Here is a 17,085-nt window from a genome sequence, read left to right on the forward strand (position 1 = left end):
ACTGAATAGGATGGAAGGGATCATGGGAGTACACCTGGGTCATGATGAGGTGAAAACCTTAGCATATGCTGACGACATAATGTTAGTTTTAACAAGGCCTCAGGCATGGCTCCAATGTGCGCTTGAAGTGGTGGGACTATATGGTACTTTGTCGGGATTCACACTAAATTTGCAGAAGTCCTGTGCGTTGGCACTGGATGAAGCCATTATGCACATATGGCAGGGAGAATTTAAGTTATGATGGGCTGACAAGGACCTGAAATACTTAGGGGTACTGATTCCAAAAGATCTAGCTGACCTATATCTTATTAATGTTAAACCACAAATAGCCATGATGAAACAAAAGCTGACTCTGTGGCGGGCACTACCACTCACGATATGGGGACGCATAGCGAATGCTACATACCTGTAGAAGGTATTCTCCGAGGACAGCAGGCTGATTGTTCTCACTGATGGGTGACGTCCACGGCAGCCCCTCCAATCGGAAACTTCACTAGCAAAGTCCTTTGCTAGCCCTCGCGCGCCCGCGCGCACCGCGCATGCGCGGCCGTCTTCCCGCCCGAAACCGGCTCGAGCCGGCCAGTCCAGTATGTAGCAAGACAATACACTTCAAGGGAAGACACAACTCCAAAGGGGAGGCGGGCGGGTTTGTGAGAACAATCAGCCTGCTGTCCTCGGAGAATACCTTCTACAGGTATGTAGCATTCGCTTTCTCCGAGGACAAGCAGGCTGCTTGTTCTCACTGATGGGGTATCCCTAGCCCCCAGGCTCACTCAAAACAACAACATTGGTCAATTGGGCCTCGCAACGGCGAGGACATAACTGAGATTGACCTAAAAAATTTACCAACTAACTGAGAGTGTAGCCTGGAACAGAACAAACAGGGCCCTCGGGGGGTGGAGTTGGATCCTAAAGCCCAAACAGGTTCTGAAGAACTGACTGCCCGAACCGACTGTCACGTCGGGTATCCTGCTGCAGGCAGTACTGAGATGTGAATGTGTGGACAGATGACCACGTCGCAGCTTTGCAAATTTCCTCCATGGTGGCTGACTTCAAGTGGGCTACCGACGCTGCCATGGCTCTAACATTATGAGCCGTGACATGACCCTCAAGAGCCAGCCCAGCCTGGGCGTAAGTGAAGGAAATGCAATCTGCTAGCCAATTGGATATGGTGCGTTTCCCTACAGCCACTCCCCTCTTGTTGGGATCAAAAGAAACAAACAATTGGGCGGACTGTCTGTGGGGCTGTGTCCGCTCCAGATAGAAGGCCAATGCTCTCTTGCAGTCCAATGTGTGCAGCTGACGTTCAGCAGGGCAGGAATGAGGACGGGGAAAGAATGTTGGCAAGACAATTGACTGGTTCAGATGGAACTCCGACACAACCTTTGGCAGAAACTTAGGGTGAGTGCGGAGGACTACTCTGTTGTGATGAAATTTGGTGTAAGGGGCCTGGGCTACCAGGGCCTGAAGCTCACTGACTCTACGAGCCGAGGTAACTGCCACCAAGAAAATGACCTTCCAGGTCAAGTACTTCGGATGGCAGGAATTCAGTGGCTCGAAAGGAGGTTTCATCAGCTGGGTGAGAACGACATTGAGATCCCATGACACTGTAGGAGGCTTGACAGGGGGCTTTGACAAAAGCAAACCTCTCATGAAGCGAACAACTAAAGGCTGTCCTGAGATCGGCTTACCTTCCACTTGGTAATGGTATGCACTGATTGCACTAAGGTGAACCCTTACGGAGTTGGTCTTCAGACCAGACTCAGACAAGTGGAGAAGGTATTCAAGCAGGGTCTGTGTAGGACAAGAGCGAGGATCTAGGGCCTTGCTGTCACACCAGACGGCAAACCTCCTCCAATGAAAGAAGTAACTTCTCTTAGTGGAGTCTTTCCTGGAAGCAAGCAAGATGCGGGAGACACCCTCTGGCAGACCCAAAGAGGCAAAGTCTACGCCCTCAACATCCAGGCCGTGAGAGCCAGGGACTGGAGGTTGGGATGCAGAAGAGCCCCTTCGTCCTGCGTGATGAGGGTCGGAAAACACTCCAATCTCCACGGTTCTTCGGAGGATAACTCCAGAAGAAGAGGGAACCAGATCTGACGCGGCCAAAAGGGAGCAATCAGAATCATGGTGCCTCGGTCTTGCTTGAGTTTCAACAAAGTCTTCCCCACCAGAGGAATGGGAGGATAAGCATACAGCAGACCTTCCCCCCAATCCAGGAGGAAGGCATCCGACGCCAGTCTGCCGTGGGCCTGAAGCCTGGAACAGAACTGAGGGACCTTGTGGTTCACTTGAGATGCGAAGAGATCCACCAGGGGGGTGCCCCACGCCTGGAAGATCTGTCGCACCACACGGGAATTGAGCGACCACTCGTGAGGTTGCATAATCCTGCTCAACCTGTCGGCCAGACTGTTGTTTACGCCTGCCAGATATGTGGCTTGGAGCACCATGCCTTGACGGCGAGCCCAGAGCCACATGCTGACGGCTTCCTGACACAGGGGGCGAGATCCGGTGCCCCCCTGCTTGTTGACATAGTACATGGCAACCTGATTGTCTGTCTGAATTTGGATAATTTGGTGGGACAGCCGATCTCTGAAAGCCTTCAGAGCGTTCCAGATCGCTCGCAACTCCAGAAGATTGATCTGTAGATCGCTTTCTTGGAGGGACCACCTTCCTTGGGTGTGAAGCCCATCGACATGAGCTCCCCATCCCAGGAGAGACGCATCCGTGGTCAGCACTTTTTGAGGCTGAGGAATTTGGAAGGGACGTCCCAGAGTCAAATTGGAGCAAATCGTCCACCAATACAGGGATTCGAGAAAACTCGTGGACAGGTGGATCACGTCCTCTAGACCCCCGGCGGCCTGATACCACTGGGAGGCTAGGGTCCATTGAGCAGATCTCATGTGAAGGCGGGCCATGGGAGTCACATGAACTGTGGAAGCCATGTGGCCCAGCAATCTCAACATCTGCCGAGCTGTGATCTGCTGGGACGCTCGCACCCGCGAGACGAGGGACAACAAGTTGTTGGCCCTCGCCTCTGGGAGATAGGCGCGAGCCGTCCGAGAATCCAGCAGGGCTCCGATGAATTCGAGTTTCTGCACTGGGAGAAGATGGGACTTTGGGTAATTTATCACAAACCCCAGTAGCTCCAGGAGGCGAATAGTCATCTGCATGGACTGCAGGGCTCCTGCCTCGGATGTGTTCTTCACCAGCCAATCGTCGAGATATGGGAACACGTGCACCCCCAGCCTGCGAAGCGCCGCTGCTACCACAGCTAGGCACTTTGTGAACACCCTGGGCGCAGAGGCGAGCCCAAAGGGTAGCACACAGTACTGGAAGTGGCGTGCGCCCAGCTGAAATCGCAGATACTGTCTGTGAGCTGGCAGTATCGGGATGTGTGTGTAGGCATCCTTCAAGTCCAGAGAGCATAGCCAATCGTTTTGCTGAATCATGGGGAGAAGGGTGCCCAGGGAAAGCATCCTGAACTTTTCTTTTACGAGATATTTGTTCAGGGCCCTTAGGTCTAGGATGGGACGCATCCCCCCTGTTTTCTTTTCCACAAGGAAGTACCTGGAATAGAACCCCAGCCCTTCTTGCCCGGATGGCACGGGCTCGACCGCATTGGCGCTGAGAAGGGCGGAGAGTTCCTCTGCAAGTACCTGCTTGTGCTGGAAGCTGTAGGACTGAGCTCCCGGTGGACAATTTGGAGGTTGTGAGGCCAAATTGAGGGTGTATCCTTGCCGGACTATTTGGAGAACCCACTGATCGGAGGTTATGAGAGGCCACCTTTGGTGAAAAGCTTTCAACCTCCCTCCGACAGGCAGGTCGCCCGGCACTGCCACTTGGATGTCGGCTATGCTCTGCTGGAGCCAGTCAAAAGCTCGCCCCTTGCTTTTGCTGGGGAGCCGCGGGGCCTTGCTGATTCGCACGCTGCTGACGAGAGCGAGCGCGCTGGGGCTTAGCCTGGGCCGCAGGCTGTCGGGAAGGAGGATTGTACCTACGCTTGCCAGAAGTATAGGGAACAGTCTTCCTTCCCCCGAAAAATCGTCTACCTGTAGAGGTAGAAGCTGAAGGCTGCCGGCGGGCGAACTTGTCGAATGCGGTGTCCCGCTGGTGGAGAGACTCTACCACCTGCTCGACTTTTTCGCCAAAAATGTTATCCGCACGGCAAGGCGAGTCCGCAATCCGCTGCTGGATTCTATTCTCCAGGTCGGCGGCACGCAGCCATGAGAGCCTGCGCATCACCACACCTTGAGCAGCGGCCCTGGACGCAACATCAAAAGTGTCATAAACTCCTCTGGCCAGGAATTTTCTGCACGCCTTCAGCTGCCTGACCACCTCCTGAAAAGGCTTGGCATGCTCAGGGGGAAGAGCATCAACCAAGCCCGCCAACTGCCGCACATTATTCCGCATGTGTATGCTCGTGTAGAGCTGGTAAGACTGGATCTTGGACACGAGCATAGAGGAATGGTAGGCCTTCCTCCCAAAGGAGTCTAAGGTTCTAGCGTCCTTGCCCGGGGGCGCCGAAGCATGTTCCCTAGAACTCTTAGCCTTCTTTAGGGCCAAATCCACAACTCCAGAGTCATGAGGCAACTGAGTGCGCATCAGCTCTGGGTCCCCATGGATCCGGTACTGGGACTCGATCTTCTTGGGAATGTGGGGATTAGTTAATGGCTTGGTCCAGTTCGCAAGCAATGTCTTCTTCAGGACATGGTGCAAGGGAACAGTGGACGCTTCCTTAGGTGGAGAAGGATAGTCCAGGAGCTCAAACATTTCAGCCCTGGGCTCGTCCTCCACAACCACCGGGAAGGGGATGGCCGTAGACATCTCCCGGACAAAGGAGGCAAAAGACAGACTCTCGGGAGGAGAAAGCTGTCTCTCAGGAGAGGGAGTGGGATCAGACGGAAGACCCTCAGACTCCTCGTCAGAGAAATATCTGGGATCTTCCTCTTCCTCCCACGAGGCCTCACCCTCGGTGTCAGACACAAGTTCACGGACCTGTGTCTGCAACCTCGCCCTGCTCGACCCGTGGAACCCCATTCCACGATGGGGGCGTCGAGAGGTAGACTCCCTCGCCCGCATCGGCGAAGCTCCCTCCGCCGACGTAGTCGGGGAGCCTTCCTGGGAGGTGGCCGCGGTCGGTACCGCACGCGGTACCGACGTCGGGGACCTCAACCTGGGCGATGGGCCAGCCGGCGCCACGCTCGACGGTACCGGTGGCGCAAGCACCGCCGGTACCGGAGGGGTAGGGCGCAACAGCTCTCCCAGAATCTCTGGGAGAACGGCCCGGAGGCTCTCGTTTAGAGCGGCTGCAGAGAAAGGCTGAGAGGTCGATGCAGGCGTCGACGTCAGTACCTGTTCCGGGCGTGGAGGCTGTTCCGGGCTGTCCAGAGCGGAGCGCATCGACACCTCCTGAACAGAGGGTGAGCGGTCCTCTCGGTGCCGATGCCTGCTGGGTGCCGAATCCCTCGGCGACCCAGAGCTCTCGGTGCCGACACGGGGAGGAGACCGGTGTCGATGCTTCTTCGATTTCTTCCGAAGCATGTCACCAGAGCTCCCCGGCACCGACGAGGAGGACGTCGAATCCATCCGTCGCTTCCTCGGGGCCGAGACTGAAGAAGGTCGATCTCGGGGGGGCTGTACCGCAGGAGCCCTCAGGGTAGGAGGAGACCCACCCGAGGGCTCACCGCCACCAGCGGGGGAATGGACAGCCCTCACCTGCACTCCACCCGATGCACCACCGTCCGACGACATCAGCAGACGAGGTCCTGGTACCACCGACGTCGATGCAGCTATCCGATGTCTCGGCGCCGATGCAGAGGCCCGATGCCTCGATGCACTCGATGCAGGGGCGGCCGAGGAAGATGGTCTGGACGCTGACGACGTCGATGCACTCGAAGATCCCGGTGCCGATGCCGACGAAGAGCCCGAGAACAACACGTTCCACTGGGCTAGTCTCGCTACCTGAGTCCGCCTTTGAAGCAGGGAACACAGACTGCAGTTCTGAGGGCGGTGCTCGGCCCCCAGACACTGAAGACACGACGAGTGTCGATCAGTGAGCGAGATAACCCGGGCGCACTGGGTGCACTTCTTGAAGCCGCTGGAAGGCTTCGATGTCATGGGCGGAAAAATCACGCCGGCGAAATCAAAAGCCGAAATGGCGAAATTTGAAGCACCAAATTTAGAGGGAGAAAAAATCTCGACCGAGGCCGAAAAGAGGCCTACCCCGACGACGAAAGAAAACTTACCGGGGCAAAAAAGCTGGAAGTACGGGGAGGATTTACACGAAACCCGGCGGGGGGTTTCCGGAGCACTTCCCGACTAGGACAAAGCTTTCCCGAAGGAAAAAAACACGTTCAAAACAAATTGGACGCGCGAGGTCGACTTTCCGGGGCTCGACACGGCGAAAACACGACCAGTACCGAGTGCGGACAAAAGAAGACTGGCCGGCTCGAGCCGGTTTCGGGCGGGAAGACGGCCGCGCATGCGCGGTGCGCGCGGGCGCGCGAGGGCTAGCAAAGGACTTTGCTAGTGAAGTTTCCGATTGGAGGGGCTGCCGTGGACGTCACCCATCAGTGAGAACAAGCAGCCTGCTTGTCCTCGGAGAATGCCCTTTTTAAAATGTTGATTGTCCCTCGATAGCTTTATGTCTTTCAGCAGCTTCCTCTATTTCTGAAAGGTAAGGAGGAACGGAGTATAAATAAGCTGATTCAGTCTTATTTGTGGCAGGGTAAAAAGCCAAGATTGCCCCTGGAGATGATTGTGACCCCGAAGGAGTTTGGGGGGATGGGGCTGATGAGTCTATGATATCTGTCCATTGCTAGTGCTATGAGGCAGATCAATGACTGGTATCAGGGAACATCGGATTTTTCCATAACTCCGGTAGAGGTCTCTAGGTTTCAGGAGATGCATTTCAGTTACCTTTTGCATGCCGGTAATAGATTGCTGGCACCTGTCCTAAACGTGGGGAGGGAACAGCATCCCTGGGTCATATGTTTTGGCTGTGTCCATTAGTTTTGTAGTTTTGGGATGAGGTCCTAAAGTGTATAGAAAAACTCTGGGGGTGCACTCTGATATTAGACCCACTACTGCTCTTTTTTAAACACAACTATACCGGGTCTCCACCAAAAGGGTTTAAGCGCTTTGTGCAGTTGGCCATATTATTTGGAGTGTCGACTATTTTGCATGGCTGGCTGTCGGACCAGAGCCCCTCCCTGGTAACTTGGAGATCTCAGCTGATTCAACAAATGAGAGAGGAAAGATGCGGAGTTCGAGATTTGGACACTGTTATGGGAGTTCGTTTTCGTGCACAATGGGAACCCCTGTGGTTAACTCTGCCCACTAGAGGGAGGAGCTACATCCTAAATATTTGAACAAGTCAAGGAATGGAGGGGGGAAGGGGGAGGGGCGTGGAGGGAAAGGGGTTAATGGGAAGGGAAGAGAGGGGTAGGGTGGGTGGGTTGAAGGTGGGGAGATGTTTGTTTTTTTCCTATACTTGTGTTAAAGTCTATTCTGGTATGGTTATGCATTATGACACGTTTTGTGCAAGGTCAATAAAAATGATTGAACATAACATCTCATGTGCTGTTTGCATGACAGGGTTACATCTGGAGCTCTTTATCCAGCAGATTGAGTATATCAGAGATATGACCCATTCTGCAGGCATCCGCCTGTTGATTCATGATCAGTCACAGATGCCTTTTCCTGAGGATGAGGGGGTGAACATCCCACCAGGAGCTGAGACAGACATTGGTATGATGAAGGTAAATCTCCTGGTGCAAAAGACAGTAAGGTGAAGATGTGAATAAACAAGGGAACATTTAGTAAGCCAAGGTGACCAGATGATGCCAAGATTCAAATTCAACTCAAATCAATTCTTGTATACCACTAATATCCCCTTTTCAAGGTTCAATGTGGTTTATAATCTAGGTGAGATAAAAGCAGATAGTGTTGGTGTGAGGTATGAGAAAATTAGATATCATTGATGTAATGTATGAAATCAAAAATATTATAAGAAAGGATAGTGGGTGGTACTAGGAGGTAGAAGTCATAATGGATTATTATGAAGCAGGGAAAAGAATGGTTATTAGCCTCTTCCTGAAGCTAAGGTAACTGTTTTCTATTCTGATGGCAATAGGTAGAGTGTTCCATATTTTAACTTCAAGTACGGGGAATAGAGAGCTGTAAATCTTCTGATATTGAGTTGTCTTTTGAAACGGTGATGTTAGCATCAGTTTTTCTTTCAGTCTGTTAGACTGAACCAGACGTAGCGAAAAAGTCTTAGCAGTTCAAAGGTGAAACCCTGTAGGATTTGAAAAACTAAACAAGCAGCTTTGAATCTGAGTCTTTCTGCTATAGGAAGCCAGTGCAGTTTGTTGAGATAAGTTGAGACACTGGTATATCTGTTTAATCTGTATATTAATCTAGCAGCTGTATTCTTTATGATTTGCAGTTTTTTCTGATATTGACACTTAATGCCAAGAAATAGAATGTTACAGTAATCCAAGTGAGGTAGGACTAACATTTGGACTAATAGCATGAAGGCTTTTTGATTGAAGATTGATCTGACTAGACGTACAGTAGCTGTCTCATTTTGAATATTGTTTTTTTTTCCATAGCTGGTTAATATGGGATGAGAAGGTGAGTGAAGAATTGAGCAAGACCCCTAGTACTCTGGATTTCGACTCAACTGTAAAGCTTTGACTATTGGACAAAGATATTGATGATGGGACCTCAAGATCTTGTCCTAGTTTTCTTATGGAAGACTGAAGAGGGGTGTTTATCAGACATGAGGCAGAAAAAGTGCATTATACTGTAGATGCAGTGCATGTTGATATTAATGAAGGGAACACCACTGATGTTGATATTAATGAAGGCAACACCACTGAGATGTCCAGACATCAGATATATAAGAAAAAGGAAGATGTGTATGTAAAACATACACACGTATTGGAAAATATTTTCTATTCATACCAAATGGCATAGCAATATGGGTACAATATTGTTAGTAAATTATCATGCATATATGAACTGAAAAGATCTAATACAATAAGACATGACCATCATCAGGAACGTAGCTAGGCACAAAACTTATGCCATATCATAGTAGCATAGTGGCATATAAGATAGTGGCAGATAAAAGCCAAAAAGACCCACTTAGTCTGTCCAGTAAGGTTATTAGGATTGTAATTGCTGCTTTTCAGAGGTTATGCCTTACATCCCTTTTTAGAAGTACACTGCTGTTGTGGAAGTCTTGGGAAGAGTCTAAGAAAAGATTTTACTTGAAATGAGGTGTGGTAGAATCACATCCATTTTTCCTGTTTCAGATTTTCTTCTGCTCTCACTTCAGACTGTTCTGAGACTTGTAGCTCTGCTATCTTAGCTGACTGGAAAGAGAAATCCCAGAATATTTTCAGATAAGAAGTTGCAAAAGAGGACAGGGAAAATTTGTCTTGTTTCACACACGGTTGTATCTCCTATGCTTTAGTATGGTGCTACACAGCCTTTGGAAATTAAAAGTAACTTACTGAAAAAAAAAACATTATTGCTGCCATAATTTTCCAGACCATGCCCAGGCCAGGTTTATAACCTTAGGCTAGGGGTATCCTCGCGACACACCCAGTCAGGTTTTCAGGATATCCACAATGAGTATGCATGAGAGAGATTTACAGCCACAATAGCAACCCAGCAACCTCAATATATCTTGAACATTTCAAATATGTGAGTGTAACAAACTATGTACGGTAAGTCATGAAGGAGCCTCGGCAGCAACTCATTTCACACAAGGACAATAACCTTGTGGCTCACCAAAATCATCATCTGCTCCAATATATCATGACTTATTAATTCTAATTCCAATGTTTATTCTTAGAAAACTCTAACACTTATCAAACTTGATTAGAAACTTATAAATTCATGAAACTTATCTGTTTCATATGCATTAAGATAGGATCTGCGCCAACATGGGCCATGTTTTATCAGGTTACGTCAGGGCAAAAGGTCCTAAAACATGAAAATGCATTAAGAATCCATTCCCATAAATACAAATCCTATATAATAATTTGCACCTCCAATGTTCTACATCTGGATGCCTGGGTTCATAACATCCATAAGCACTCATGTCAAAACGTAATGACATCAGAGGGCGGAACAGTGAGAGGGAAGGGAAGCCAGCGCCAGCCAGCCAGAGAACGTTCAGGTACAAATCGCGAAGGGAGGGACGAAGGGAAGGGGAGGGCAGGGCAGAGGAGAATGGATGGGATGGGAGGACAGTAGAGGAGAGAATCGCGGGACACGGATGGCAGGGCAGGGAAGAGGAGAATCGCTGGACATGGAGGGGAGGGGAGGGAAGAATTACTGGACATGGAGGCATAGGCACCGACTCCGTGGGTGCTGTGGGTGCTCCAGCACCCCCAATATTTGACCCGCCTGAAGTCCCGGAACGGAAGTTCCCAGCCAGCCCAACCTGCGCTGCCCGCCCTCTTCTCCCAGTCCTTTGCCTGCTCCTCTCCTTCCTGCGTGCTGCCCAGAATTGGAAAGCTCTTACCTCGGGGTCCGGCAGCAGCAGTGAAAGGCGAGCAGGCTCGGCGCTTCAGCCTGCTTTCCCTTCTCTCTCAGCTCTGCCTCTGGTCCCACCCTCATTTCCTGTTTCCGCAAGGACGGGACCAGAGGCAGAGCTGAGAGAGAAGGGAAGGCAGGCTGAAGCGCCGAGCCTGCTCGCCTTCCACTGCTGCTGCCGGACCCCGAGGTAAGAACTTTTAAATTCTGGGCGGCACGCAGGAAGGAGAGGGCCAGGCGGAGGACTGGGAGAAGAGGGCGAGCAGCGCAGGTTGGGCTGCCACTCGGAGGAGAGGGAGAGAGAGGGAGGGAGGCGGGGGGCCTGGAACTCAGAGGAGAGTGGGGCCTGGAACTCGGAGGGGAGGGAGGGAGGGGGGCCTGGAACTCGAAGGGAAGGAAAGGGGGGCCTGGAACTCGGAGGGGAGGGGAGGAGAGGGAGGGAGGGGGACATGGAACTCGGAGCCTGTACGCGTTAATGAGCGCTGTGTCAAACTCAGAATGGCTGCAAGATAGGAACGCGCGCCACAACTGGCCATTGACGTCCAGACTCCTGCGCCGCTCAAACTCCATCGTAACCAGCAGGGTGGCGGGAAGCGGGTGAGCACGGAACTCGCACCACAACTCGCCTCCTAACAGTTCCCTTAAAAACATTCGCCATTACATGATAACCTTGCTAGCGCCCGTTTCATTTGTGTGAGAAACGGGCCTTTTTTACTAGTTTATAATAATATGCATGTAAATCAATAGCCCACATACCTTATAAATGACTCCACTTCATTCCGGCGTCCATATTGCTCCCTTAGCTTAATGACTCATGAGATCACTCCAATATATATCTCATCATTGGCTCCAGAATCCCATCACCTGACACACACACACCAGTCCCTTACTCTGTTTCATATTACAGATGTCCAATCAATCTCCAAATTTAATCCTTTAGGGAAAACAGTCCCCAAAGAGAAAATCCAAAATTGTTCCCTGAAATTTAACAATTTCTCCATATCACCACCTTCCCACCCCAGATGTACCACCTCCAACACTTTCCATTTTAGGTTACTAAGGGGGTTTTCTATCATGTCGCGGTAGTATTTTTAGCTCGTGATAGAAATCAGATGGCGGTAAATGCTGAGACACCCATTATATTTGTGTGGGCGTCTCAGCATTTATTACCAGCTGATTTCTACCGTGGCATAGTAAAAGACCCATTAAGTGTGTGACCTTTCTCAAGGCAATGAGATACTAAAGATGCCTGCCTACTGCTGCATGCTATTCTAGATTTGTGTTCATTCAACTGCAGCTTTATTGGTCTAGACATTCCGCCAACATATTCTAAATTGTAGGGACACTGTATCAAGTAAACCACATCTGCTGACTCACAGTTGGTATTATCTTGCCTCGGTCTATTTCAGTTGATCACTTGAATATCAGACACAGACCCAAGAAGTGAGCCCTTACACTGATCCCAGGGCAGAGAACCAGATCCGGAGGCATGGAGTCGGTCCTTGAACAGGCAGTCAGTTAGGCCCAAGGCTTCCCCTGCGGTTATCGCCGTTCCCCAGAGGTTGAGCCCCTAGGTTCAGGCGGCCGGCAGGACTCCAGTGGAGATTGGGCTGGAAGAGGCTACCCAGGAAGTACCTGTCTTGTCTGTGAGGAGACAATGGGGATCCTGGTCAACCAGTAGTGAAGGCAGACCGCGGTCCAGGCAGGGTCCAATTCAGGCAGAGGTCGAGGCAGGCGGTGATCCAGGAGACAAATCTGGTTCAGGCAGAGGTCAGGACAGGCAGCAATCCAGGAGGCAAAGTCAGGTTCAGGCAGAGGTCAGGACAGGCAGCAATCCAGGAGGCAAAGTCAGGCAGAGGTCAAGTCAGCAAGAAGAAACACACCAGCACAATCCAAAAAGGTTGTAGCCAAGGCAAAGAAGCAGTGAAGGATTCCTGGTTTTAAAGCTGAAGGCGTCTGATGTCAGAGGAGCGCATGCCCACAGGTACGCACCCAGACTGTAGGTGTGGCAGATAGACATGGCCCAGACTGTAGACACACTGGAATGGAGGTGCCCACACTATAGACATGCTGGAATGTAGGCGCCCAGGAGAGAAGGAATCTATGTGCGTAGAGTCTGGGTCAGGAATGTCGTGGGCACATACGTGTGGCTCCGCATGTTACACTTCTTGTTTGTGACAGTACCCCTTCTTCACGGGCCACCCCCCACCTCCCCACCCCCCAACTTGTGCCTGGCTTGGATGGGTAGCGTGAATGGAAATCACAGAGTAAGTCAGGAGCATGAATATTGGAGGCTGGTTTTCATGAGTTATCCTTAGGGTCATAATGTTATCCTTAGGGCGGTTATCCTTAGGGCGAAGCTCCGACATATATGTTGGACCTCATAGACTTATCAACCAGGAACACAAAAAGATCAGCATGCACATTCTTGAACCTCCACTATGCCAATTGCAAAGGACTTAAATATAAATCAATATATGCATCTAGCTTCTCCTAAGTCAGCTCGCAACTGTGGAAGGCATTACCAAAGACCTTAAAAACAATGCACGACTTAACAGCCTTCTGGAAGTTACTAAAGACCAACCTGTTCGAGAAGACATATCATATGGAGCCATCACAAATGACCTAACATCAAAACTCTATTAGAACCAGATGATACCGTATTCTCTACACCTGATTGCATCAATCAATTTGTCACCAATGAACATTAAAGCATTACTCCCTTATCTCTTATGCCAGTAATGAACTGCTTATCCAATCTACTTTATAATTTACTTTCTCTGAGGACAAGCAGGCTGCTTCTTCTCACTGATGGGTGACGTCCACGGCAGCCCCTCCAATCGGAAACTTCACTAGCAAAGGCCTTTGCTAGTCCTCGCGCGCCCATGCGCACCGCGCATGCGCGGCCGTCTTCCCGCCTGAACCGGCTCGTATTCATCAGTCTTCTTTTGTCCGCGCTCGGGACGGTCGTGTTTTGCCGCCGTTTCGCGCCCCTCAAGTTGACCCTCGCGCATCTTCACGATTTCGCTAAAAAAAAAAAAAAAGACCTCGGTCTTTGTCCCTTCCCGTGTGTCCAGTTTGTTTCCCCGACGTAAGTTTCCTTTCGCTTTCGGGGTAGGCCTTTTTTGTGGCCTCGGTACGGGTTTTTTCTCTCTCCCTTATTTTTGGTGCCCTTCGTCACCATTGCGAATTTTGATTTCGCCGGCGTGATTTTTCCGCCCATGTCATTGAAGTCTCCCGGCGGCTTCAAGAAGTGCACCCAGTGCGCCCGGGTAATCTCGCTCACTGATAGGCACGCGTCGTGTCTTCAGTGTCTGGGGGCTGGGCACCGCCCGCAGGCCTGCAGTTTTTGTGCTCTTTTACAGAAGAGGACTCAGGTAGCGAGATTGGCCCAGTGGAACGTGATGTTCTTGGCCTCTTCGTCGACAACAGTACCGGAGGCATCGAGTGCATCGATGTCGACAGCATCAAAGTCTTTGACCTCGGCATCGACTGCATCGACGGCATCGAGGTTTCGACCCTCTGCATCGTCGGTACCGAGACATCGGAAGTCGGCGTCGGTGGTACCGGGACCTCCGCTGTTGCTGATGTCGTCGGACGGTGGTGCTTCGACTGGAGTGCAGGTGAGGGCTGTCCATTCCCCTGCTGGTGGCGGTGAGCCATCGGGTGGGTCTCCTCCTACCCTGAGGGCTCCTGCGGTACAGCCCCCCCCCCCGAGACCGACCTTCTTCGGCCTCGGCCCCGAGGAAGAGACGGCTGGATTCTACGTCCTCCTCGTCGGTACCGGGAAGCTCCGGTGACATGCTTTGTTTGAAGAAATCAAAGAAGCATCGACACCGGTCACCTTCCCGCATCGGTACCGAGAGCTCTGGGTCGCCGAGGTTGTCGGCACCCAGTAGGCATCGGCACCGGGAGGACCGCTCACCCTCTGTTCAGGAGGTGTCGATGCGCTCCACCTTGGACAGCCCGGAACAGCCTCCACGCCCGGAACAGACTCTGACCTCGACGCCTGCATCGGCTTCCATGTCTTTCTCCACAGCCGCTCTGCACGAGAGTCTCCGGGCCGTTCTCCCGGAGATCCTGGGAGAGCTGTTGCGCCCTTCCCCTCCGGTACCGGAGGTGCTTGCGCCACCGGTACCGTCGAGTGAGGCGCTGGCTGCCCGGGGTGAGGTCTCCGGCATCGGTACCGCGTGCGGTACCGACTGCGGCCGCCTCCCAGGAAGGCTCCCCAACGACGTCGGCGGAGGGAGCTTCGCCGGTGCTGGCGAGGGAGTCTATCTCTCGACGCTCCCACCTTGGCCGTGTTTCCACGGAGTCGAGTCGGGCACGGCTTCAGACACAGGTTCATGAACCTGTGTCTGATATTGATGGTGAGGCCTCGTGGGAGGAGGAGGAGGACATCAGATATTTCTCTGACGAGGAGTCTAATGGCCTTCCTTCTGATCCCACTCCCTCCCCTGAAAGGCAGCTTTCTCCTCCCGAGAGTCTGACTTTTGCGGCCTTTGTCCGGGAGATGTCTACGGCCATCCCCTTCCCGGTGGTCATGGAGGTTGAGCCCAGGGCTGAAATGTTTGAGCTCTTGGACTATCCTTCTCCACCTAAGGAAGCGTCCACAGTACCCATGCATCATGTCCTAAAAAAGACATTGCTGGCGAACTGGACCAAGCCTTTAACTAATCCCCACATTCCCAAGAAGATCGAGTCCCAGTACCGGATCCATGGGGACCCAGAGCTGATGCGCACTCAGTTGCCTCACGACTCTGGTGTGGTGGATCTACTACTACTACTACTATTTAGCATTTCTATAGCGCTACAAGGCATACGCAGCGCTGTACAAACATAGAAGAAAGACAGTCCCTGCTCAAAGAGCTTACTGGCCCTAAAGAAGGCTAAGAGTTCTAGGGAGCATGCTTCGGCGCCCCCGGGCAAGGACTCTAGAACCTTAGACTCCTTTGGGAGGAAGGCCTACCATTCTTCTATGCTCATGGCCAAGATTCAGCCTTACCAGCTCTACACGAGCATCCATATGTGGAACAATGTGCGGCAGTTGGCGGGCTTGGTGGAGAAGCTTCCTCCTGAGCAAGCCAAGCCGTTTCAGGAGGTGGTCAGGCAGCTGAAGGCGTGCAGAAAATTCCTGGCCAGAGGGGTATATGATACCTTTGATGCTGCGTCCAGGGCCGCTGCTCAAGGAGTGGTGATGTGCAGACTCTCATGGCTGCGTGCCTCTGACCTGGAGAATAGGATCCAGCAGCGGATTGCGGACTCCCCTTGCCGAGCGGACAACATTTTTGGAGAGAAAGTCGAGCAGGTGGTAGAGCACCTCCACCAGCGGGATACCGCTTTCGACAAGTTCTCCCACCGGCAGCCTTCTGCATCTACCTCCTCAGGTAGACGTTTTTATGGGGGAAGGAGGGCTGTTCCCTACTCTTCTGGTAAGCGTAGGTACAATCCTCCTTCTCGACAGCCTGCGGCCCAGGCTAAGCCCCAGCGCGCTCGCTCTCGTCAGCAGCGTGCGCCTCAGCAAGGCTCCACGGCTCCCCAGCAAAAGCAGGGGACGAGCTTTTGACTGGCTCCAGCAGAGCATAGCCGACATCAACGTGTCTGTGCCGGGCGATCTGCCAGTCGGGGGGAGGTTGAAAGTTTTTCACCAAAGGTGGCCTCTTATAACCTCCGACCATTGGGTTCTTCAAATAGTCCGGCAAGGATACACCCTCTATTTGGCCTCGAAACCTCCAAATTGCCCACCGGGAGCTCAGTCCTACAGCTTCCAGCACAAGCAGGTACATTCCAGAGGAACTCTCCGCCCTTCTCAGCGCCAATGCGGTCGAGCCCGTGCCATCCGGGCAAGAAGGGCTGGGATTCTATTCCAGGTACTTCCTTGTGGAAAAGAAAACAGGGGGGATGCGTCCCATCCTAGACCTAAGGGCCCTGAACAAATATCTGGTCAAGGAAAAGTTCAGGATGCTTTCCCTGGGCACCCTTCTTCCCATGATTCAGGAAAACGATTGGCTATGCTCTCTGGACTTGAAGGACGCCTACACGCACATCCCGATACTGCCAGCTCACAGGCAGTATCTGCGATTTCAGCTGGGCACATGTCATTTCCAGTACTGTGTGCTACCCTTTGGGCTCGCCTCTGCGCCCAGAGTGTTCACGAAGTGCCTGGCTGTAGTAGCAGCGGCGCTTCGCAGGCTGGGAGTGCACGTGTTCCCCTATCTCGACGATTGGCTGGTGAAGAACACATCCGAGGCAGGAGCTCTACAGTCCATGCAGATGACTATTCGCCTCCTGGAGCTACTGGGGTTTGTGATAAATTATCCAAAGTCCCACCTTCTCCCAGTGCAAAGACTCGAATTCATAGGAGCTCTGCTGGATTCTCGGACGGCTCGTGCCTATCTCCCAGAGACAAGAGCCAACAACTTGTTGTCCCTCGTCTCTCGGGTGCGAGCGTCCCAGCAGATCACAGCTCGGCAGATGTTGAGATTGCTGGGCCACATGGCCTCCATGTGACTCCCATGGCCCGCCTTCACA

At 52.1% G+C, this 17,085-nt stretch overlaps 1 protein-coding gene across 1 annotated transcript in view; it reads left to right on the forward strand.

Moving 5' to 3' along the window:
* Nucleotides 1-17,085, forward strand: part of LOC115472526 (degenerin deg-1-like) — a 217,745-nt gene that overhangs the window by 67,565 nt on the left and 133,095 nt on the right. The window contains exon 4 of the mRNA XM_030206818.1: nucleotides 7,597-7,760. Within this exon, the coding sequence (XP_030062678.1) occupies nucleotides 7,597-7,760 (164 nt within the window). The remainder of the gene's footprint in view (nucleotides 1-7,596; nucleotides 7,761-17,085) is intronic.

Source organism: Microcaecilia unicolor, chromosome 6, assembly GCF_901765095.1.
Source record: "Microcaecilia unicolor chromosome 6, aMicUni1.1, whole genome shotgun sequence".
Taxonomy (NCBI): Eukaryota; Metazoa; Chordata; class Amphibia; order Gymnophiona; family Siphonopidae; genus Microcaecilia; species Microcaecilia unicolor.